This window comes from Alligator mississippiensis, chromosome 1 (genome assembly GCF_030867095.1).
Source record: "Alligator mississippiensis isolate rAllMis1 chromosome 1, rAllMis1, whole genome shotgun sequence".
In the NCBI taxonomy this organism is placed as follows: Eukaryota; Metazoa; Chordata; order Crocodylia; family Alligatoridae; genus Alligator; species Alligator mississippiensis.
In genome coordinates, this window is record NC_081824.1 from 38,437,313 (window position 1) to 38,461,326 (window position 24,014).

The 24,014-nt window shown below is 44.0% G+C and overlaps 1 protein-coding gene and 1 long non-coding RNA gene across 2 annotated transcripts in view; both read right to left on the reverse strand.

The window, feature by feature from the left end:
• The window catches only part of SNTG2 (syntrophin gamma 2), a 625,784-nt gene that overhangs the window by 261,154 nt on the left and 340,616 nt on the right, over window positions 1–24,014 (reverse strand). The window contains exons 5-6 of the mRNA XM_019492704.2: window positions 18,122–18,165; window positions 17,983–18,024 (exon numbers count right to left, since the gene is read on the reverse strand). Of these exons, the coding sequence (XP_019348249.1) occupies window positions 17,983–18,024; window positions 18,122–18,165 (86 nt within the window). The remainder of the gene's footprint in view (window positions 1–17,982; window positions 18,025–18,121; window positions 18,166–24,014) is intronic.
• Window positions 9,343–17,697, reverse strand: LOC132251193 (uncharacterized). Its single transcript, XR_009463087.1, has 2 exons — window positions 11,090–17,697; window positions 9,343–10,061 (listed from the first exon to the last, which is right to left on the reverse strand). It is a non-coding gene; the product is annotated as an uncharacterized LOC132251193 (long non-coding RNA).

Here is a 24,014-nt window from a genome sequence, read left to right on the forward strand (position 1 = left end):
AGAAAAACAATGGGAAAGAAACAGGGAGGGAGAAAACAGGAAAAAAAGGAGAAAAGAAAGAGGGGAAAGAGAAAGGAGGTAGGTGGAGGCTAGGTCACGTGGGTACGTAGGTGACTTATAAGCCCGATCTTTGCCTTGAACAATCTGCTGCAGCAGGGACAGGAAAGTGATAAGGACTGCGTATGAGAGGTTTTTGTTTTCCTGGCCACATGTTTTCTTTTTATTATGAAATTAAAAATGAACTGTCCAATATCCAAAATGCACCAAATTTAAACTGAATTTCCCAGTACCGTTTCAGAACTAAATTTGTTGTAGATTGTTTACTGTATTTAATTAACTAGTAATCAATGTTAGTCATAGACCATATAAAGGCACAATATTATAGAAAGTCAATTCCAAAAGTACATGCCTGAACTGGCCTTCTATTTCCTAAGCTTCTGATTCAGGACAACACTTACATATGTATTTTAGTCCCATTTCCTTCAATGAGACTTAAGCATTTGTTTAAATGCTCATCTGAATAGAACCAATTTCCTAAATAAAGACTAAGAAAGAAATTATCACCGAAGGCAGGCCTGGCTCCTAATAAAGACACTTTGCACTTGTAGGACAGCTCAAATCCTGACGATTCCTTCTGCCTATTTCAGTTTTGTTTTGTTTTTTTATCTGACTGCTGGATGCTTATGAACAATTTCAGAGAAGGGCAGGAAGAAAGGAGAAAAGATGTAGACATAGACAGGTGATGAGACCAGAATAACGGGAGAATTAAAGCACGGAGCAAGAGCAGGCAGCTTAGGATAGCAGAACCAACAACACGGGCCTGTCTACACAAGATGTTTACTGTGCAGTTGACTGATTAGCTGCCCAGTAAACTTCTCAGCATCTACACATGCAACTCTATGAGGCTGGAGTAAGCTAATTTATAGCAGGACAGTACTTATAAATACAAGTACTATCCTCCTGCAGAGTAAAAATCTCCACAGCAGCATATGTGTAGATGCTGCCTAGGGCACAAGGGTGCTTCAGTGCAGGTAGGACCCGCCTGCCAACTAGCCTTGCACTGAAGTTCCCTTGTGCTCCAGCCAGTCACTCCACAGCACAGTGAGCCAGGGGGAGCAGTCCTGGGTTCACAGGCTGACCAGGGGTCCATGTGCTGCACCTGAATGAACTGCAGAGCTTATTGCTCTGGAATTAACTGTTCCCCGGTGCACTTTCAAAAGGCATACCCAGGAGCAATTAACTCAGGAGCAATAAGCTCCAGTTTATTCAGGCATTGTAATTGCACCCCACAGGTCATCAGGGGGCAAGGAACTAATGGGTTACTGGAGGTCCCAAAGGACTATTAACAGCAACTTGAGGAATCAGGATACAGGAATCAGGATTGAGGTGAAGAAAGACAATCTTTGATATGAGAATTATAGACTAGGGAAACCAAATCACTGTGAAGCTGTGAAGCTGTAGAACTTCCAGCAGAGTTAGGATCTTCTAAGCTCCACTCTTCGAAGTAGGAGGGTCCTGTTGTAAGAGCATGCAGGTCGATGTGTGAGGTTGAGTCCTCAGGTAGAATCTCTAGAGGTCTTGTTGTGTGGTTATCTTGGAAGTCTAGTGTTCCAGCCTCATCCCTATTTCTCTTACTCTTCATGGCCATGTCTTAAGGATATGAAATTTCCTTTCAAATACACCACAAGTCAAACTAAGCACTTGTCACCAAACCACAAACCAGGATTGACAAGGAGACTTTCAGATTTGATTTGCTAAACTAAATGGGACAACTGACACCCAGGAAAAACCCAGCTGATTAATGGGTACTATGCATCATTTTTCCCCAACCTAGCATGATGCAGGATGGCCAGGGTGAGGGCAAATTTATACCCAGCATTGGTGTAGACCTTGTAAAGGAACACCTTGAGAGGCTGGACACCTTCTAGTCAGCTGGTCCTGACAGCTGACAGCTCATGCTGACAGATTAAACCCCAGAGGGAGTTGGCAGGCATCATAGCCCAGCCACTGGCGAGGATATTTGAGAACTCGTGGCACTCAGGTGAAGTACCCAAAGATTGGAAGAAAGCCAATGTGGTGCCTATCTTCAAGAAGGGGAACTACAGGCCAATCAGTTAGACCTCAATCCCTGGAAAGATTCTGGAAAAAAATGCTCGAAGAGACCATACCAGACAAGCTGGCTAATGGCAACATCCTGAGGGACAGCCAGCACAGGTTTGTTGTGAGTAGGTCTTGTCTGCCCAATCTCATCTCCTTCTATGACAAGGTCACATATCACCTGGACAAGGAAGAAGAGATTGAGGTCATATATCTGGACCTTAAAAAAGCCTTTGAGCTGGTGTCCCATGATCTCCTCATGGAAAAATTGACCAACTGCCGTCTCAGCTAAATCACAGTCTGATGTCTGGGGAATTGGCTCCGTGGTCGGGCCCAAAGAGTGGTAGTCAATGCAAGTGAACATCATGGCACTCTGCGACCAGTGGTGTCCCCCAAGGCTCCATCCTTGGACCTGTTCTCTTTTAACATCTTTCTTAATGATGTGGATGCTGGTGTCAGAAGTGGACTGGCCAAGTTCACTGATGACACTAAACTTTGGGGTAGAACTTCCACACCCGAGGACAGGCTAGTGATCCAGGCTGACCTGGATAGGCTTAATAAGTGGGCAGATATAATCCTGATATCATTCAATACAGAAAAATGCAAGGTACTCCACTTTGGGAGGGGGTGGAAGGAACCCTGCAGCATGCTTATAGGCTCAGTACTGCTACACTTGCTAGCACCATGGCCAAAAGGGACTTGGGGGTCATGATTGACCACAAGATGAACATAAGCCACCAATGTGATATTGAAGCTGGTAAAGCAAACGAAGCTTTGGCTTGCATCCATAGATACTTCTGAAGTAAATCTCAGGATGTCATCCTCCCGCTGTACTTGGCCTTGGTGAAGTTGCAGCTGAAGTACTGCATCCAATTCTGGGCTCCACAATTCAAGAAGGATGCGGAGAAGCTTGAGAGAGTCCAGAGGAGAGCTATGTGAATGATCAGAGGGCAAGAAAACAGGCCTTATGAAGAGAAGCTAAGAACCATGGGACTTTTCAGCCTGGAAAAGCACAGGCTCAGGGATGACTTGGTGGCAGCCTATAAGTATATAAGGGGTATGCATCAGGATCTGGGGGAACACCTGTTCACCAGAGCGCCTCAAGGGATAATAAGGTCCAATGGTCACAAACTCCTCCAAGACCATTTTAGGCTGGATATAAGGAAAAACTTTGTTCTGGTCCGAGCCCCCAAGGCCTGGAAGTACCTACTCTGGACTCTTTCAAGAACTGTTTGGACATTTATCTTGCTGGGATCCTGTGACCCCAGCTGACTTCCTGCCCCTGATCTTCTGAGGTCCCTTCCAGCCCTAATGTCTATGAAAGGTTAATTATAAAAGGATAGACAATCTAGCAGAGTTTTGAGGTAGCCTGGGTTCTTCCTTATTTGCTTCTGAAACCAAATTAGTAATTATTCTGACATGATAGGAATTAATAACAGAAGCACTGAGGAGTAGTATTCACAACCAAGATCCAGGTTTTGAAGGGTGGTTTAAGAAGGATAGGAATAAGGGTTAAAGTAGTGGGACAGCATTGTATATTGATCAAATGGCAATTTGTAATGAAAATAAATACCATAGCATATAGGGAAGACAGAATCTGTTTGGTTAACAATCATAGTAAGAACAAAATTCTAAGAATAGGCCTTAGGCCCTGTATTTTTCCCCTAGACCAGGGGTGTATAGAACTTGGAAATGAAAAGGTCTTTAAAAATATGGGATAATTTAGTAACATCAGAAATTATATACTTGTCAGGTACTTTAACTTCCCATATATGGATTACATAACAAATGTTACCAATAACGATAAAGGACAAATATTTTTGGATGAGATCACTTATAGAGTTCACTGACAAATGGTCATTAATCCAAAGAGAGGATCTACTTGTAATATAAGGAAGTAATTGATTGGTAGGAAAAGACATTTTTCAGAACATGAAGAAATACACAGGCAAAGAAATTAATTGAATTAGATGTTGGCAAAGGAAATTTAAAAGTAAAACTAAACAGAGCAAATAATGATAAAAAAAATCCAGGAAAAGGTTTGCTAATCATATAAACAACAACAGGAAGAAGAAAAGTAAAGGAGTATTTGAACCTACCATACACTGAAGATGGAGTGAAAGGTCAAGAATAATTTAAGTATGGCCTAAGTACTTAATGAATATTTTAGCTTAGTCCAATGAAGATAAAGATGTAAATAAGGATAACATTAGAACAAATATAGGGTAATAGATATTATCATAGAAATAACAGAGAAGTAGGGCTGGAAGGGACCTCCAGAGGTCATCTAGTTTAACCCCCTGCCTAAGGCAGGATCATCCCTATCCAAACCATCCTACATAATCCATAATCTAGACTCTTCATAAAACTACCATCAACCCTAACACAACACAAGACATAACACTATAAATTGCCACAGGTAAAGCAGGGCAATCTCAGCATCCGAAGTCCTGCTTCTATAAAAGGTTTTTAATATACACTCAAGAGATCGTGGGCAGACGGCCAGACCCCCTGCTACAGAGAAGGACAAAACACTTCACAAGGGGTGCATCTACACAAGATGTTACCTGGCTGAAGCAACAAGCTATGATATCATAGCTTGTTGCTATGGCAACATAGAATTGGCAGGCATGAACCATGATGCCAATGCTACTTTGTAGTAGCAACAAACTACTGTACAGTAGGGTCAGAAATGACCCATGCACCACTGGGACTGTGCAGTGGTTACTGCACAGTCATTTAGTACTTGCTAAAGGAATCCTCATTTAGTACTTACCTTAGCAACTACTAAATGAAGGTGAGGTAACAACTGCACAGTCGAGGGCATGTGTAGAATGTACCATACTGACCGAGGGGTAAAATTCCTTCCTGACCCCAAATATGGTGATCAGTCTGACTGAGTGGAGGGGCAAGACCCTCTAGCCAGAAACCTCTGATTTTGGTCCCAGCAGGAGCCCTGGCATGCCCTGGTCAAAATCCCCAGCCTTGGTTGCAGCCAACACCCAATGCCTCAGAGGAAGGCTTAAAAAAACCCTGACACATGTAGCAGAAAGGAGAGAGAGGGCAACCAGCAAAGCCTAGGAGCATGGGAAATACACCTAGCTCCTAGCTATACCTATATCATCTCTGACTAGTGGCTGCCCAATGTCTTCTTCAATACCTGCAGTGACTGAGAGCCCGCCATTTCCCCAGGCAGTCTGCCTCACTATTCTAACAGTGAAGAAGTTTTTTTCTGGATATTCACCCTAACCCTAAAAAACATTTAGCTGATTCACTGTAACAAAAATCAGGGGCCTGGATAATCTCCATCTCAAAATACTGAAAGAATTGTCATATTAAACAACTCTTAAAACACGGATCATTTGGGGATAGTGCACTATGACTGGAAAAAAGCAAATATACTGCTTATATTAAAAATAAAAAGGAAAGGAGTATCTCACACAAGCACAAGCCTGTTCGTTTAACTTCAGTATTACAGCAGATGTCAGAAAGACAGTGAAGGAAAGAACACTAAAGGATGTGGAGATGAACATAAAATGGAACATAAAATACCTGGTTTTATCCAAGTAATTTTGTTTAGGACTGGTCTAATACCCTATCATAGAAGGATAACTGACTAATCTTCAGACTACCTACAAGCCACCTGTAGAAAACCAGGAAGTAATCCTTCACTGTCCTCCATAAATAAGTGGTTTATTTGGCTTTTCTCCCCTTCCTTTGACAGGACATTTGCCATAGGCAGAGACTGGGTCTCATTGCTAATGTATAGTCATTTTCCTATAAAAATAACCTATTAAATTAATTAGTTATGTAATTAATAGTGAACTAACCTAAATTAACCTAACCCATTCCCTGACATTACAGTGGAAAGGTCATGGCTATTCCCTTCTCTCCCCTACTCTCTATCTGTGGCCCACTGTAGGGGTTTTTCCTCAGTGTGGTTGAAAGAGCTCAGGGTGGATAATCTCACTGACTCTTCAGAAAAATGATGGTCCACAAATACAGGGGACTGGACTTGATGGCATAGCAGGTCCTCTTCAACTCTATATTTCTAATAAGAAGAAAACTTTAATTCCCTTGGGACTAGAGATGTTTCTCTGCATTTGGAAAGATAGGGAAAGAATCCCTGCTATTTTTACTGGCAAATGGCAGATGGTTAATGGCAGTTTATATGGCTGGACCCAGCCGTAACCCAGCTAATGAATCAGCTGACCACTGTCTGGGCCTCCTGATTGGCTGCTGGGGAAACCAGCCTTCCCATTTAGTTCTACCTGTGGCAGCTGGTCGCAGGCCAGCATACGGTTGTTTTGAAGGTCTGCTCCAGTAAGCCTCTTTGATCCTGCACTCCTAGTTCTCTGACACTGCTCAGCAACGCTCCTGGACTTTGGCTTTGGATTTTCCTCTTGGACTTGATAACTTGGTCTTTGACTCTTTGTTCACCCTGATTCTGATTCGGACTCCTGATATAGTCTGAACATTTGCATACCCTGACTTAGCTTTGGCTCCTGCTACATTCTGGGACTGGCCTCTGACTTAAACTTAGAGTCAGCCTGTGATTTCACTCTTACTCTGCCTAACCAGTAGGCAAAACTGCCCTTGACTCAATCCTTACAATGTACCTAGTTCTCCCCTTGGTAAATAACTAAACACTTTGGCTGCATCCACAGGACCATGGATGTTTGTTTTCCCAGGGACAAGGAGCAGCAACACACCTTGTGCCACTGCTACTTGTCCCGGGGAACACCTGTGCCACAAGTGCTGTGATGTCTAGCAGATTATCCTGGGTGGGGTGAGGGAAGCTGGGGCCAGCAGCTTTGCTGGCCCCAGCAGCCTCACCTGTGGTCTTGGGGGCCAGGGAAGCTGCAGCTGTAGTGTTTCTGCATCTGGATCCTGCCAGCAACTGGAATGTGGCTCTGGCTAGCCAGGAATTGATTTTGGGCAGCCTGCACCACCGCCACATGCGCTGCCCCACTTCTTTTTCTCATGGAATTTTGACTCTGGGATCTCCCTGGGTCAAAAATCTTCCCCGCGCTGCAAGGTAGCAGCATGGAGGATGCCTGAATGATGGGTCTACGGTGCCACGTACCGCACAGCTGCACTCATCTAGACATAGCCTTTGAGTGCATGGAAAAAGGACAATCTTTGTCAGGAAAGGGAACAAAATCATGAAGTTGGCCTAAGGCTTCCCTTAGATATTACATACTGATTACACTGAATTCCCCATCTAAAACACAAGGAGCAACTGTGTAAGTTTCTGTATCATTCCTCTTCAATGTAATTGTAACCAGGTATCATGGTAGCTGGCCATGATTTTGTTGCCCTGTGTGGTAAGGCCAACTCTCAGGATCTCAATATTGTGCTGTTAGACAGGAGGGTGTGACACAATTGCGCATATACAAACACACAAATCAATTAGGTGCATACACACACACTACCAGCTCAGGCACATACACATCCAAACTAGCCTAGGCACATGCATACCTATCACCAATTCAAGCACATACACTAAACACCCCAAAAGTTAAACACAGATTACTAATTTGTATATCATACACACAATGCCATACACACACACACACATATATATATACACACACACACACACACTCACCAGTTCACACACACACAACCCACCTACGCATACCACATACACACAGGTAAGTTCCTAACTTGGATGGTATGTGGATGTGTGTGCTTGGGGTACCTGGGGGAAGGTTCAGGTGAGAGAGAGAGAGAGTTAAAGTGTAGGGAGTGAAAGTTGCTAGAACTGGGATTAGAACTGGGATTAAAAAACTAGGGGACTGTGGCATCCACATCTACACAGTCAAATGGGTCACTAACTGGCTGGAGGGCCACTCCCAGAGAGTGGTGGTGGATGGGTCATTTCTGACCTGGAGGGATGTGGGCAGTAGGTTCCCCCAGGGCTCGGTCCTTGGACCCGTGCTGTTTGACATCTTCATCAGCAACTTGGACGAGGGGGTAAAAAGCACCCTGTTCAAGTTTGCAGACGACACTAAGATATGGGGGGATGTGGGCACACTAGAAGGGAGGAATAGGCTGCAATCAGACCTAGAAAGGTTACAGGGGTGGGTGGATGAGAACAGGATGGGTTTCAACACTGACAAGTTCAAGTGCACCTGGGGAGGAAAAACCAGCAGCATACCTACAGGCTGGGGAACTCCCTTCTTGTCAGGGCAGAGGTAGAAAAGGATCTTGGAATCATTATTGATGCCAAAATGAACATGGGCCGGCAGTGTGGGGGTGTGGTCAGAAAGGCCAATCACACCTTGTCATGCATCCACAGATACATCTCAAGCAGGTCTAAGGAGGTGATCCTCCCCCTCTATGCAACATTGGTCAGGCCGCAGTTGGAGTACTGTGTCCAGTTCTGGGCGCTGCACTTCAAGAGGGATGTGGACAACATGGAGAGGGTCCAGAGGAGGGCCACTCACATGATCAGGGGGCAGCAGGGCAGGCCCTATGAGGAGAGGCTAAGGGACCTGAACCTGTTCAGCCTCCACAAGAGAAGGCTGAGGGGGGATCTAGTGGCCTGTTACAAACTAGTCAGAGGGGACCAGCAGGCATTGGGGGAGTCCCTGTTCCCCTGAGCACTACCAGGAGTGACTAGAAATAACAGTCGCAAGCTGGCAGAGGGTAGATTCAGACTAGACATCAGGAGGCACTACTTCACAGTCAGGGCGGCTAGGATCTGGAACCAACTTCCAAGAGAAGTGGTGGTGGCTCCTACCCTGGGGGTCTTTAAGAGGAGGCTAGATGAACACCTAGCTGGGGTCGTTTGACCCCAGTACATTTTCCTGCCATGGCAGGGAGTCGGACTTGATGATCTGCTCAGGTCCATTCTGACCCTACCTACTATGAAACTATGAAACTGGTGGACTACAGAGAAGCTGGCTGAGGAACTGAGGCTTGAGTTTACTTAAGGTAGACTGGGGCTGGAAACTGAGGCAAACAGCTGAGATATTGCGGGGTGGGGCGCAGATAAGTTGTTGCAAGGAGGAGACAGCCAGGAAAGAAACTGAGGCAGAAACCTGGTTGCTCAGGGGAAAAGGCAGTGGGGATAAGACAGTGGCAAAGAAACAGGGGGTTTGGAGGCAGAGAGGGGCTCAGGACAGGTGCTGGAGGTGGCAGCGAGCCAGAAGCAGGAGAGGGAGAAATGAGACAGAAGTTACCGGGGCGAGGAGCAGAGATTGGAGCAGAGCCAAACCATAGTAAAGCATAACCCAATTTAGAGGTCTAAATAACAGTTTTATTACACAGACAACACACTACACAGCCCCATGAAGTTATTGGTTCTCACACACACACACACACGCTCACAATGGCAGCAGGAGAAAGAGACTCAGTGGAAGGGCTGGAGTCCAGGTAGGGAAGAGAAGGAAAGTCCAAGTCCTTGGTTGAAGAGGGGGTGGGGGGTGATAGCTACCTATCCAGGCTGGAAAGGGGTCCATGTCCAGTAGGTGGTGTCCAGAGCGGGGTCGCTGGCAGGGCCTCTGTGTGGATAGGTGGTGTGGCATGGTGCTGGTCCAAATGGAAAAGGCATCCCATTGGGTCTGTCTTCACTGCCCCTTTTTATAGGGGCAGACCTTGTGTGACCTTAGTGACAGGAGGCATGGCCAGGCAAGGGTCAGCCCCAGTGTACTGAGCATGTGTGCTTCATGCAGGGATGTGCAGTTTCGGGTGTCTGTAATGGTGGGGTACAACAGTAGAGTTGCTGGTTCTGCAGGGTCTTTTGTCTTTCAAATGCTGGGTTCTTGTCTCTGTTCCTGGGTGAGGTCCATGGTTCCTGGATGAATCAATGCGAGGTGATGACCCGGTTGTTACAGGCCATTCAGTAGAGGCCTGCTACCATTGTATTTCAATCATTCCCAATCACTCTTATTCATCCGGGAACCAATTTACTTGGGAGGGGTACATGACTCATACAGCTGCAACACAGGGGATGCCTGGGCAGAGGACACAAGATGGAGACTTGACATACAAAATGGAAACTTGACATTACTTTGGTTCACTTACAAACACAGGCCTAAACCATACAATATCCATATGAAACAATAAAAATCAATACAAAAATGATAATAATACAATATACAACAGTAAGAATCAATACAAACCTAATAATAATACAATATAAAACAGTGGATATCCAAAACTAAAAACTTACTACCAAAATAAAAATGTTAAAGCTTATCCTAAGTTTGAGCTCGCTTATGCTTGTCTATAGGGAATAGAGAGGGGGAGAAAGAAAAGCCAGAAATAATTGGGGAAGGGAATACAAATCTATCATATATATATATATGTATTAAAAAAGAAAAACTGGGGGTTTTGCTACAATTTCATAGATTTTATAGACATTAGGGTCTGGAAGAGACCTCATAAGATCGAGTCCAGCCCCCCTGCCATAGGCAGGAAGTCAGCTGGGGTCAAATGAACTCAGCAAGCTAAACATCCAAACATCTTTTGAATGAGTCCAGAGTAGGTGCTTGCACCACTATTCCAGACCCTGGATACATGGACTGCAAGAAGATTTTTCTTATGTCCAGTCTAAATTGGCCTTCCAGGACTTTGTTGCCATTAGACCTTCTTGCTGTTAGACCTTGTTATCCCTTGGGGATCCCTGGTGAACAACTGTTCTCCCAGGTGCTGATGCACCCCACTTACATACTTGTAGGCTGCCACCAAGTCCCCCCTGAGCCTTCTCTTCTCCAGGCTGAAGAGTCCTATGTTTCTCAGCCTCTCCTCATAAAGCTTGCCCTCTTGGCCTTTGATCATATGGGTGGCTCTCCTTTGGACTCTCTCTGTACTCTTTGGGTCCAACCCCAGAGCCAGTTCCCCAGCCATCAGACCGTGAGATGGTCAAGGCCGCAGCTCCCCAGCTTCACCATGAGGACATTATGGGAGACTAAGTGAAAATTTTCTTGAAATCTAGATATATGACATCAACCTCATCTCTCTTGTCCAGGCAATGCATTACCTGGTCATAGGAGGAGACAAGGTTGGTCAGGCAAGACCTGCCAGTAACAAAGCCATGTTGGCTGGCACTCAGAGGGTTGCCTTCCAGTAGCCTGTTGCTGATGGATCCCATGATGATTTTCTCCAAGATCTTTCCAGGGATGGACGTCAGACTAATTGGCCTATAATTCCCTGGATCTTCCTTCCTTCCTTTCTTGAAGATTGGGACCACGAAGATTGGGAAGATGCATTTCCTTGGGGAGAAATGGCATAAAGGCCTGTAAGGTGGCAATTGCTACCAGGATAGTGGTGATTCACCCAGTAGAAATTTAACACCTGTATGTGGTCTCAGACTGATCTATGGAATATACAAGTCAAAAAACCATCCGCTTTGAGAAATTCCAGACATTACAGAGATTGACTCCCCACTCTCCTAAATGAGTGCTACTTAGTATTTCCTTACCTAGTACGTATGTACATATTTACTCAGTACGTACTTACCCAGATTTGGCCCAGTAGTTTCGCTATACGCAAAATAAGGCAAAGTATCCTTATCTAATAATTATCTGGAATTATTAGACAATATAGGGTGTGATGATATTTTTTGCAAGTTAACCCAGTAAATGTTTTTCTTATCAATTTTCTAGTCTCTGATGTGTAATATTCAGGGATAGTAGAAAAGTGTTCTCATATTTATCATTATGATAAATCTAAGTCCTGACAAGTACATGGTAGGAATTACCCAAAAAATGTGTTTTGTAGTTAAAAACAAAAATTAACTCAGTGTTTTATAGTTTTTCCATAAGTAAAACAATGAAGTATCTCTGCAAAAAGTTCCCATTTTCAATCAAGAAGAGATAAGAATTTGTTTTTCCCCCAATGAGAAGTTTCCAATGTAATTATGATAAGACAGACTCTTGCCATCTCAGTGCTACAAAAAAAATACAGAAAACCTTTAAATATGAGTAAACCAAAGGCCCAATCAAATTCTTGGCCATTACAATACTAAGTAATCTTTATGATCTATTCATAAAAAAAATTACATCTGCTTTTTACACAATTCCTCAGAACACAGGACAGAGTGGGTTGGCCCTTTTCTTGAATACTTTTCAATAATATTATCAGAATGAGTGTTTCAAATAGAATTAAGTGAATTGTTCTCAGTCCTATCACTTTATTCTGTATTCTTAAAATTCTTTAAAATCTGAAAAGAAAAAACATATAGATGCTGAGTTTCCTAAAAATTAGTGCCAATAGGCTTTAACAGGAAAAGGGTATATACATCTTTCACCATTTAAGCTTTAATTTTTATCTGTCCAGTTGAAAGCAATCTCTGGTTTCTCTTGAGAAACTTTACTAAACTCAAAAGCTAGGGACAGAATTTACACATAAACTGGTTTAAATGGTTAGAAATTGGTTTAAACCTTTAACAGAACATAAGTTCTGTGAACATAAACCAGTTTTCAAAATGACTAAGATAAACCTGGTTGAATATAGTATCAGACTTAAATGACTGAGCTCAAACCAGTTTATGCAACTACTGTCCCAGATCCCTTCCTGGTTTAACTGAAACCAGAGACCCCCAGCATCCCAGTATGCTCTGCAGCCCTGGGCTTAGCTGTGCTCTCTGATCTCGCAGAGCAGGGCTGACCCACCCCTCTTCTCCCTATCTGGAGCAGAGGCAGGCAGGAGCAGGGGCATGGTCAGATGCCATCCCCACTAAGGTGAAGGGGGCAGGGAAGAGGTTTATATCTCATTCCCTCCCCTGTCCCACCAGCATAGACCCCAGTGGAGTCTGTCAGGCAAGGGCACAGCAGACCCTGTCAGGCATTTCTCCACTCACTGGTCCAGTGGTGAGGGGGTGGTCAGCCCTGACAGTATCCTCAAGTTAACTGTCCAGGGAGGGGGTTTAATTCCTGCCTCTCTGCCCCACTGGCTCGGACCCAGGCTGGGGTCCACCTAGCACTCCCTCCTTGACACTGAAGCAGCAGAGGTGGGAGCATGGCCAGACACTGGCCAGCATGCCCCCTGAAGCAGAGGAGACAGGAAGGGGGTTTATTTCCATCTCTGCCCCCTCAGGACCATAGCCGGGGACTACCAGCCCTGACCACCTCTGCCACCATCAATTGCTCCCTATGTGGGATGAGCAGCAGAATAAGCTCTTTCCCTGTCCCCTTCACTAGATGCTTGAGGGAGGGGGAAAATAACTCCCCTCCGTGCCCCACGTCTAAGGGGGCCATGCCAGCAGGCTTCTGGCCATGCTCACACCCCTGCTGCTGAAGTGGCAAGGGGACAGGGACTGTGATGGGGGAAGTAGTCCCTCTCATGGTTTCCTGGGGAGTGCAAGCCTTTTCCTGGTGGGGCTGAGGGGAGGAGGCTGTGTTGTAGGGAAGGCAGAGCTGTCACAAACTGCGCAGAATGAGTATAGGTGCTAGGGAGGGTTTGTGGGGCTATGACCACCACTCCATGTCCGGGTGCCACTGCTCACCCTGAGCAGTCTGCAGCAGCTCTGCCCCCACCCCAGCTCTTGGCCACAGCACATTCTCCCCACCCCCAGCCAGGAAGAGGCTTATGCTTCTGGGAAACCAAGAGAAGGGCTACTGCTCCCATCAGGGCTGCTCCCCCGTTGCTGCTCCAGTGGTAGAGGCGGGGGTGTGGCCAGAGGTTGGCTGGCATGACTTGCTTAGGCAAGGGGCAGAGTGGGGGGTTAATTCCCCCCTCCCTCCAGCATCTGGTGAAGGAGACATGGAAGGAGCTTATCCTGATGCTCACCCTGTGCAGGGAGCAATCAACGGTGGTCAGGGCTGGCAGACCCTGGCTGCGGTCCCCCAGGGACAGAGAGGGTGGAGGGAGGAATAAACCCCCCTCCTGCCCTCTCTGCCTCAAGAGGCCATGCTGGCCAGTGTCTGGCTGCACCCCACCCCTGCCGCTGCAGCGGTGAAGGGGGAGCACCAGGCAGACCTGGCTCAGGCCTGTCCAGTGGGACAGGGAGGAGGGCATTAAACTCTCTGGTCAGTTCCTTGAGGCTGCTGCCGGGGCTTGCCATGCCTCCCCCCTCCCCCGCCCCCCCAGCACAGCTTCCCTGCAGTCAAGGGCTACTCTAGTGTCCCCCAATGCCTAGTCTGAGCCACTGCAGGCATGTACCTGCATGCATTTCCTGAATGTCTATTCACTTGCAAATTGGTTCAATCCAGGCAGGTTAGAATAACCTGCAAAGATTGAATCAATTCAAGCTCTGGTTTTATGAATGTCTGTCCCTAGCCAAAAGAAACAATCCTTTATTTCTTCAAATAACTCTTACCTACATTTGCTAAGTATAAATAAAGTGCTTCTTGCATATCTCCAACACCTGATTTATAGTTAGAAGTGAAATTCTAACATTCTGTAATGTGAACAGCATGTGCATAAGAGCAGGAGGAAACTGGGGGCAGTCCACAGAACTATGCTGACTGTTAATTTGGACTATAAGTACCAGAAACCCCCAGGGGTTAAGTGTGGGGCTGGGCAAGGGAAAAAGGAAGAAGAAGCTTGAGGCTGTAGGAAGGGGAAGAAGGGCATCCTGCATGTGGAACCTGGTCAGCCCAACACAGAGGAGTGCACAGTGGCTTGAGCTGGAGGTCTCACTGGCTTAGTCAGCCAGGACTGTGAACTGAAGGAGCTGGACTCAGACTTAGGGACAGCTGCAGGCTGCTGTTTGAGTGCTCTAGGGATTAAAGGCTTGTCTGGGGACACCTCCAGAGGTGTGGGGGGAAAATTAAGGTCCTGAGTATATGTTACCGTAGTATTAATATCTCTTTACCTGTTCCCTCCTTTTGGCCTGTTGGCTTGTGATCCAAACCCCTATGATTTTCTACATAAAAGTTGGATTCTCCTCCCCCCCCCGCCTTTACTTTTTGTGCCAATTTCTGGGGATGGCACAATTCCTTTTATAACTGCTGCTCCTGGGCTATGAGGGCTTAAGCAGAGAGGGGTGGGGTCACTCTAAACCCAGAAAACCCAGATTCAGGGAGCTGAATTGAGCTACCCACCCCCACAAGCTGCTTGGAGGGCTAGCAGGAAGGGAAGTAGAAGAGAGGAGCTGCTACATGAGGGTCATGTTGCCCAGAGCCAGCACAGTTAGAGCATGGGAGAGGCTTTGCTCCCTGCTATACTCCCAGAACCATTGAAAGAGGCCGCAGGGAGATTGTGGAGGAGCCTGATCTGAGAGCAGCTGGAGAAGGATTGACTTCCCCACACAGGAGACCCCAGTAGAGAGAGGAATTGATTGGTGCTACAGAGTCAGCACGTCTACACATGCACTTGACTGCGCAGTTATTAATATGCAGTTATTTGTAGTTCATAAAGTACTAAATGATTGTGCACTTTAGCAAGTACTAAATAACTGCGCATTAACAGTTGGTACTGCACAGTCCCAGCACTGCACGGGTCATTTCTGACCCTTCCGTACAGTAGCATCAATATACTTTGATCCTGTACTTACGGTTTTCTTGGTCACAGTTGTGCCCACCAATGCTACTTCACTGTAGTGATGAAATACATTGCCATAGCTCGTCACTACGGTGGCATAACATCTCGTGTAGATGTGCCTAGTAATTCATACTTAAAAGGCTGCAGAAGGTAGTGAAGTCAGAGTGATTGTAAAGTGGTGAAAGTCCTCGTGCCATCTGGAAGAGGTTGGGTGGTACACAAGGTGGAGATTCTCATCCCACAGGGTCCTTATGAGACTGTTGGAGTTGGGGTTTTAAGTTGCACCTTTGAAAGGGGTAATTTTGTCATCAGATTTCCATGCAGGGTTCCATGGGTTATATAACATGTATTCTAATGACTATGGCTGTAAATAAATTCAACTTGTTTGTACCCTCTTGTTAAACCTTGGTACTGTTGGGGACACTGAACCACCTCTGCCGCACCCCTTTGCAGGAGGGTTACACATTTTATAATCCTCCCATTCCTGTCCCAGCTCTAATACATTACTCTTTATCACCAAAAGCCAAGCTAAAATAGTTAGGTACAGACTAAGGCTAATTAATGTTTGTTAAATACAAAATGTATTGTTTACTGTTTCCAATATTTATACTTTGGTAACCCCTATGAGCACTCATTCCAAATCAGGGTTCATTTTGTTAGGCGCTGTACACACACATCTCTTCCCTGAGAGCTTGCCATTTATAAATTATGTCTAAACATAACATTAAACCATACTTTAACTTCAGAGCAGTATTCCTAGTTTCTCAACAGGATACTATATTGTTGGCGCTACATCTCAAAAGTCTAATTATTCAAACATATTCTCTATTTCTAAGTACAGTCAAGACTCAGTCCTGAAAACTGTTGGATCCATTCTCATACTGTCAGAGTGAATTCTCTATCCCTGTAGGACCTATCTTTTAAATATAGGTACCTAAACTGCCAATAAAGATTGTTTATCAAACCTCCATGACTGAATCTGCATTACTGAAGGAAACGGGATTACTTCTAATGCCTTGTATTAATGTAGAATCTAAGATCTTAAATCATGAACCAAGGCCCTAGTGTGCTAGGAGCTGTACACAAGCATGCACTGCATTCAGATTATATAAAACAGGCAGTGCAACATATTTCGGATCCTGGATACAATGTAACACTATAGGTAGAAAATCTCTCTCAGATCTCTCTCAATGTTTTCAACATATTCAGATTACAATGTGAGTGCATATGAAAATGATCTTTTCAAGAACACCACAGAGGAATTAAGAAATGCATACTGCTCCTATTTGCAACATTGACTCTCAAACAGTGAACTTGTTTAGCGTCATGTAGGCATGTGGGTTTCTATGAAGTTTTCACAGCTCATAGCCTCATGAACAGTTTATGTGGATGCAACTTTTCATGTATTGGAAATAAAATATCAGGAACAGGGATTGTGATGAAACACTTATTTTCTGTGACTATAAGCAGTTTTTATGTAATGCAAACTTTATAGTAGTGTACTGCTTAATCCTTAAAGCAAGTGACAAAACACTTGATGAAGAGATTGCAGGTTTGAGATGACCACACAGAATCACATGAACATGACATGACATTATGTTTTATGTACTAGTTTATGGTTTGAAATTCATATTGAACTACAGTTTTAGCCAAAAACTGAGGAGACTATAGCAAATGGGGACAGAAAATAAAGTTTGGGGCAGTACATTTGTGCAGCAAACGCATCCATCCGAACATGCAAAAGAGCCACAATGAGAAATGTACAAAGCAGGGGCTGCACATCTTTGCTGTTGCTGCTCATCCTTTCTTTTTCCCCTGCTGCTGAATTCAGGGAGTAGTGGAAGAACAAACAACAGAAGGACCTGGAGCTGCTTGCAATCAGCCTTGGAGCTACCAGCAGAAACTCCATTAACATGCCAGTGAGCTCTGAGAGAGCTCAAAGGGAGGTGCGACCATGCTGCACATCCCATCTGGATCCATCCCCCCAATCAGGAGACTCAACTTTCAAATGCAGACAAGAGAGGCTGTGATACAGTAGAACTAGAAGACTTCTGAAACTGCCAAACAAATTGATCAAGACATGTTAGTTTGCGTTTGTAATAGTTGTTATCTTAATCTCATTAATCTAGGTAGGATATTATACAAAGCGGAAGTGTGGCATCTCACAAAACGTGGTCAGCAGGAACGTCCGGGTGAGAGAACAGAAACGGGACAGCCGCAAGACCCTTGCAAAGGGAACAGTAAAAACTGTTATTTCTTTACCACAAACTGTTGTATATGAGTTTCTGTATGTAATAAAGAGTTGTTTCTACATTACAAATCTCAAGATACTACAATATTGACTAGCTTTGCTACTGCTAAACTGTACCCAGTGGTGACTAGATACAATGAAATCCAGACAGAATTAAAAGAATAAAACCTTTTAAATATGAAAGAAACATAACTTACCACTTCTTCATGGGTAGCTTTTTCTACATTTATGCCATTAACCTGAAAGTGAACACAGAATGGAATCATTTAATAAAATTAATAGTAAAATTGTACATGAAACAAATGTGTGTATAAAATAAATAAACCATTTACTGACCTGTATTATTGCATCTCCTATAAATAACATTCCTGTTTGGTCAGCTGCAGGGTTACAAAAGCAGAACATGTTAATTGAAAGATTTAAAATAATGACATATTCCACTCCAGCAATTGTTTTAGCATGCTGTTTGTAATAGTCATTTGAAATTGCTTCTTTTGTGAAAATGCCAGCAGCATAGCAATCAGTAATCATCCAGTAATGCTAACTAGATTGGTACCAATTTTAAGAAATTAAGAGAGTTACTTTCCAGGCACAAAGGACTTATTAAATATGGAACACAAATGCCATTTCTCGCTAATGAAGGATTTCATTAAATTATGTGGAAAGTGTGATTCACATTTTTCATTAGTCTTGCTCAGACAGTAAAATAGGAATCCTAGAAGCTAGTTAGCAACTTTGCCCCCCCTAAAAACAAATTTACAGGGACTGCTATAATTAGAGAAGTTGTGTTTAGAATGTAATAGAATTATTTAACATGAAGTTTGAGTTTGCTGTACTCAGGAAACTAAAACAATTATTTCAACCAGAAACATACATATCCTCATATAGCCCACCTTCATACAAATAAAACTATTAACTATACATGTAACATATGCATGCAATGCCAACAGTTACTTTTGGTGTCATACACCTCATGCAAAAAGATATTCAGTGGGATTTCAGGGAGTTTATCACCTCACAGATGGTGACAAATTATTCACTTACTTGAAACCCCAGTTAAAATGATCCTGATCCTTAAACATGAATAATCTTTCATTTAAACACATACATAAATGTTTGCAGAATGAGGACCTAAGTTTTTTAAGAGTTTAAAAAAATGCAGAGATGACTTAATATTTTGAGAGTGTGAGCTGGATGGAAGGGCTTAACAACATGGCATTATCACTGCTCATGCAATAGTGCATTTGAAAATATGGAAAATAAGGCTTTAGTTCAAACACAGTTCAGTTTATGAAGTTGTTGGAGTTATATCAGGGATGAATCTGACACACTACTATTGGATAAAGTAGGTATTTTATTAATTAAACTTACTTGATTTTCTTATTAGTATTTGGGCAGTTTTCCATACGTATGTTAGTCATCTTTAAATGGCATGCTGTAGACTGGAGTGACCAAGCTGCTGCATGCATAGCACAAGTGCCATGGGCAACTGCTGTGTGTGGCACACAAATCCCAGCTGCTCAGTAAACTGAGGCGCTGAAATGGAAGAAGGGGGACTCAAGCCTTCAGGTGTGCAGAGTGGAGTGGGGGGGGAGCAGGATGCTGCTGCTACAGCAGGTGTCAGGTATGACAACCAACCCCAGGTTAACCCTGGCCATAAGAACATAAGAATTGTTATTTACCGGGTCTAACCATAGGTCCATCTTGCCCACTATCCTGTCACACAGGGAGACAGAGTGGATGCTGAAAGGGAGAATGAATTGGGTATGCCTAGGGTTTTTTCCCCATTGTTCCTCTCTCACTTGCAGACTCCAGCATTTAAGGTCTCAGAAGTTCTAGTTCAGAGGCTATATCCCTAACTCCCATGCTCAAGAGCTTCTGATGCCCCTTTCCTCCAAAAAATTGTACAATCCTCTTTTGAATCTGGCTAAACTGTCAGCTTTCACAGCATTTGGTGGCAAGGAGTTCCACACTGTAATTACACGATGTGTGAAAAAGAACTTGCTTTAGTTAGTTTTAAACTTACAGCCTACTAGCTTCATTTTGTGACCCCTAGTTCTTGTACTGTGACTGAGTAAATAATAAATCCCTATTTACTTTTCCTTCACCATTTAGTATTTTGTAAACCCCACTCAAGCATCTCTTTTCTAAACTGAGTAGGCCTATCCTCTTTAGTCTTTCCTCATATGGAAGTCTCATCCATACTACGAATCATCCTTGTTGCCCTTTCTCTGTACCTCCCCTAGTTCTTCTATATCCTTCCTGAGGTGTGGGGAACAGAACTGGGCACAGTATTCAAGGTGTGGTCACACCACAGATTTATAAAGGGGCATACTGCTACTTTCAGTTTTGTTTGTTCTCTTCTTTATAATCCCTAATATTTTGTTTGCCTTTTTGATGGATGCTGAGCACTGAGCCTGATCATCCAAAGGCCCAACTGACTCCCTGATAGGTCTTTGGCTTTTAATGTACTTAAATAATTGTTTAATGTTACCTTTTGTGTTTGTAGCAAGTTTCTCCTCTAATTTTCCCTTAGTTTGCTTTATTACAGTTTTACATTTGATTTGTGTCCTTTTTATTTTCCTCATTAGAATTTGATTTCCACTTTTTGAAAGAAGCCTTTTTTTTCTGCTTTTTGCCTTGGTAACTCTGGCATTAAACCATGCTGACTTTCTTTTGGTCCACCTTCCATTTGTTTTTAATTTCCAGTACGCATTTGCTGTGTTTTCAATATGGTGTTCTTAAGTAGTTCCCATGTTGCTTGCAAGTTCCTTACCTCTTTAGCCCCCCCTCCCTCACCCTCTTTAACTTCTGTATAACCAGCTTTCTTATTTGGGTGTAGTCTTCTGTTTCCATGGAAGCCAAACCCTATTGCATTGTGGGCACTGTTGTTAAGCAGCTCAGTTATACATACCCTTTGCACAAAATCCTGTGCACTGCTTAGAACTAAGTGAAGAATGGCCTTTTCTTTTGTAGGTTCCAGAACTAAGTGCTCCAGGAAACAGTCTTTTATAACATAAAAAAAATTGGTCTCTGCATCCCAGCCTGATGTTAGATTGACCCAGCAGCCCTGCAGATGCCACCAAATTCAGGGCTTTAGATCCTCACTCACCAAATGAGGCTATAATGCTTGTGAGGCTAGGGATGGGTTAACCTGGCTCTCGGTGGTGCCGTCTTATTCACAGCTGCTCTGCTCTGTGCAGCCAGAAGCTCAAGCCTCCTGTCCTCCATTCCACTGCCCAAGGAACAAGCTCTATCAAATAAGCCTCTGGGGGGCATGGGTCAAAGCAGCACTCATGAAGGAGGTGGGACTTAATTTATGGTCTAGATTATGGGGATGTAGAATAAATGTTTTGAGTTTAAAACATAGTCATCACAATTGCAATCTCTGGTATGTAACAAATGAGTCTCTGTCTTTCAAATAGAATTATAGCAAATAAATCAGAGATGAAAAGAAGTAGAGTCATACTAACTCATGTCAAACTCCACACTGGTTTGGCTAGATTGTCACCTGGACCTGTATTTAACATGGTTTTGATATTTCTACACTACATTTCTATATACCACAATAGAAAATCACTTTGTGCCTCAGGCTATATCCAGTCCATAGGGCTCCTTGCAGGCCAGATCCAGCTGGGAACATGCAACTCCAGCTCCCACCTAGAGACATGGTGATGGTGGCAGTGGCAGTGTAAGTGGCAGCAGCTACCCCTCTGACCTGGGGCATGTGATGGTAAGTCCAGCACCTGCTACATTCGCCCATGTAGAAACTGGAAATGCCACCACCATGGACCTCTTGCCATAGCCACAGCTGCAACTCCAGCTCTAGTAAGGGGCTGGCAGCTGGGGTGATAGGGCCATGGCAGTGGCAACAGGCAAAGTGACTGAGGGCAACCAGGGTTCTGTTAGCCCTCACTTGCCCTCTTTCTGATGACCACCAGGTCTGCCAGGCCCAAGAGCCCTAGATTCTGCGGTGGGCCACACCCCCAACAATGTCTCCTAACTTCCGGTGGCCTGCCAGTAGCGCAGCAGACTGGACAGAGTTGCTCTGTGTGCCAGATCTTACCCATAGGCTGCATTTAACACCTCTGTACTATAGCATACTCCAATATCCACTCTGTAGGCAAGGTACGTCTCCCTTGGCATAGGTATGATGTTCACATGATGTATCTGGAATTCAATCTAAATCAAAGATTTCATTTTTTCTTATTTAAGTTCTGGAATTTAATATTTTGAGTCTGATTCAAATCAACCAGAGCTCAGGACTACCTTCCTGCAAAAGTATTCTCCTTGCTGGAGCAGAGAGTCATATCCCCCCCACCCTCCCCCCGGATTGTTTATATACTTTACATTAGACAGTTAAAAACAAAACAAAAATATAAATGTAAGTAGGCATCAGAACCCAGAGCCCAGGGCACCCCCATCTCAAAGGAGTCCACAAGCACTGGGTTACAAAGCCACACTTCAAAAGTGGAGGCTGATTACAATCTGGCCCTTTAGTGAAAAGGGTTCCAGTCCTCATTACTGTGAAAAAAATCTTAAATGTGAACTAAATCTTAGAAGGCTTTAGTAATGAGAATGTAATCACTACTTCCTTTTTTAAATGTTCCCTTTTAGAAATGGCTCAAAATGTGCATATATTCATACCCATAGCTTTACCAGTAAACCACCTGCCACTTAAACCTTACCATTGATTCTAATGTGCATCACTATTTCTTTAAGCAATTATAGCAACTGTTATACTGTTAACTATTTCAGGGGGTAAGCTGGAGAAGCAGAAGGAGTAAAGGCTAGAAGAGGGAATTAAGGTTGTTTCAGGGAATGAAGATTGGAGGGAAGACCCCCAAAAGAGGGAACAATGGTAGAAAAGGGTATATAGAAGAGCAGAAATAGCAGGGGCCAGAAAAATCAGTATAAAAAAAAAATCTATGAAGTGACTGTTGATAAAACAAGGCAAGTAGCAATAATAAATAATGGTTTAGTTACTTACTATATAGAGAGAGAGTACACTTGATAATTTTTGTACATTTCAAGAAAAAAATGACATTTTGTGGTGGTACCCATTCAAAAAGCATACTAGCCTAATCTATAAAAAACAGAAATAACCCTGAGAGCATAGGCCTGGAACCCAGAATTCTCCCCTTTCATTATTGCTTAATAATACGCTAGAAAGCTTGAGAGAGAAAGGATTTATAAACACCTAGGGCACTTGTCCACATAGTCGGCATTTACCCGATAAAAATGTTCCTGGTTTAATTTTCCTTTCTTAGTTTATGATGACTAATTCAGTAACATGGACATGATTTAACACATAATGGTTTATTATGCTATAACTAGTAAAATGCACTCGGGGGCACATCATAACATTTTTACCCTCCTGCCCTTTCAATACTACTTTACTGCCAGGTGGCGTTTTAGGACAAGATTTGATATTTTGGTTGATTTATTTTCTTGGGTCATGCTGGCTTGTTTTTTGAGGGGGAATTGTTGGTGGCTTTGCTTGAGAGCCACAGGTTTTGGGGAGATTTTTTAGTTCAATAAGCAGCACTGCCTGCCTCCCTTGCAAAGCCTCTCATTTTTTCCTAGGAATTTGTTGCTTGTTGTACGGGGTGCTGCTGGTTGGGGCAGGAAATATTTTCATGAAAAGATCTGCAAGAGTGAGCGTGCCTGCCTCCCCCTCACAAGTCTGGATTGGCAGTGGGGGTCTGTACCACGGGCCTCCCAAAGGGGCTGCCTCCCTACCCAAGACAGGTCCCAAAGCAGTTCTGCCCCCTGCTTTTTCTGCATACTTGTTGCACTGGGCACTGGGTGTGGGGTACACTTAGGGCTACACCAGGGTACACACAGGGTCTGGATATTCCACCCCCCGACCTCCCCGTGTGTTGGCATCTGGGTATCATGTACCCAGGCTACCCAGACTAAAGCCTGAAAGGAAACATTACTACAGGAATTTTTATGTAGACATTGTGATTTTTTCGGCACTCCACCCAAAAAACATTGCCTACCATTGTGCTAGGGTTTGTTCCCTGAATTTCAAACTTGCCTGCCTCTACTGAAGGTCAAGGAACATCTGCACCACACAGCCCTCTCCCCCCCTCCCCACCACTGCCTGTGGTGGTGTGGGGCAGGGACCCCTGGCTGGCAGTGACTGGCTTTCTCACCTCACTATCCACTGTTTCACGGTGGCCAACACCAAGGCTACACGCTATGGTTCATGAGGCTGCAGTTT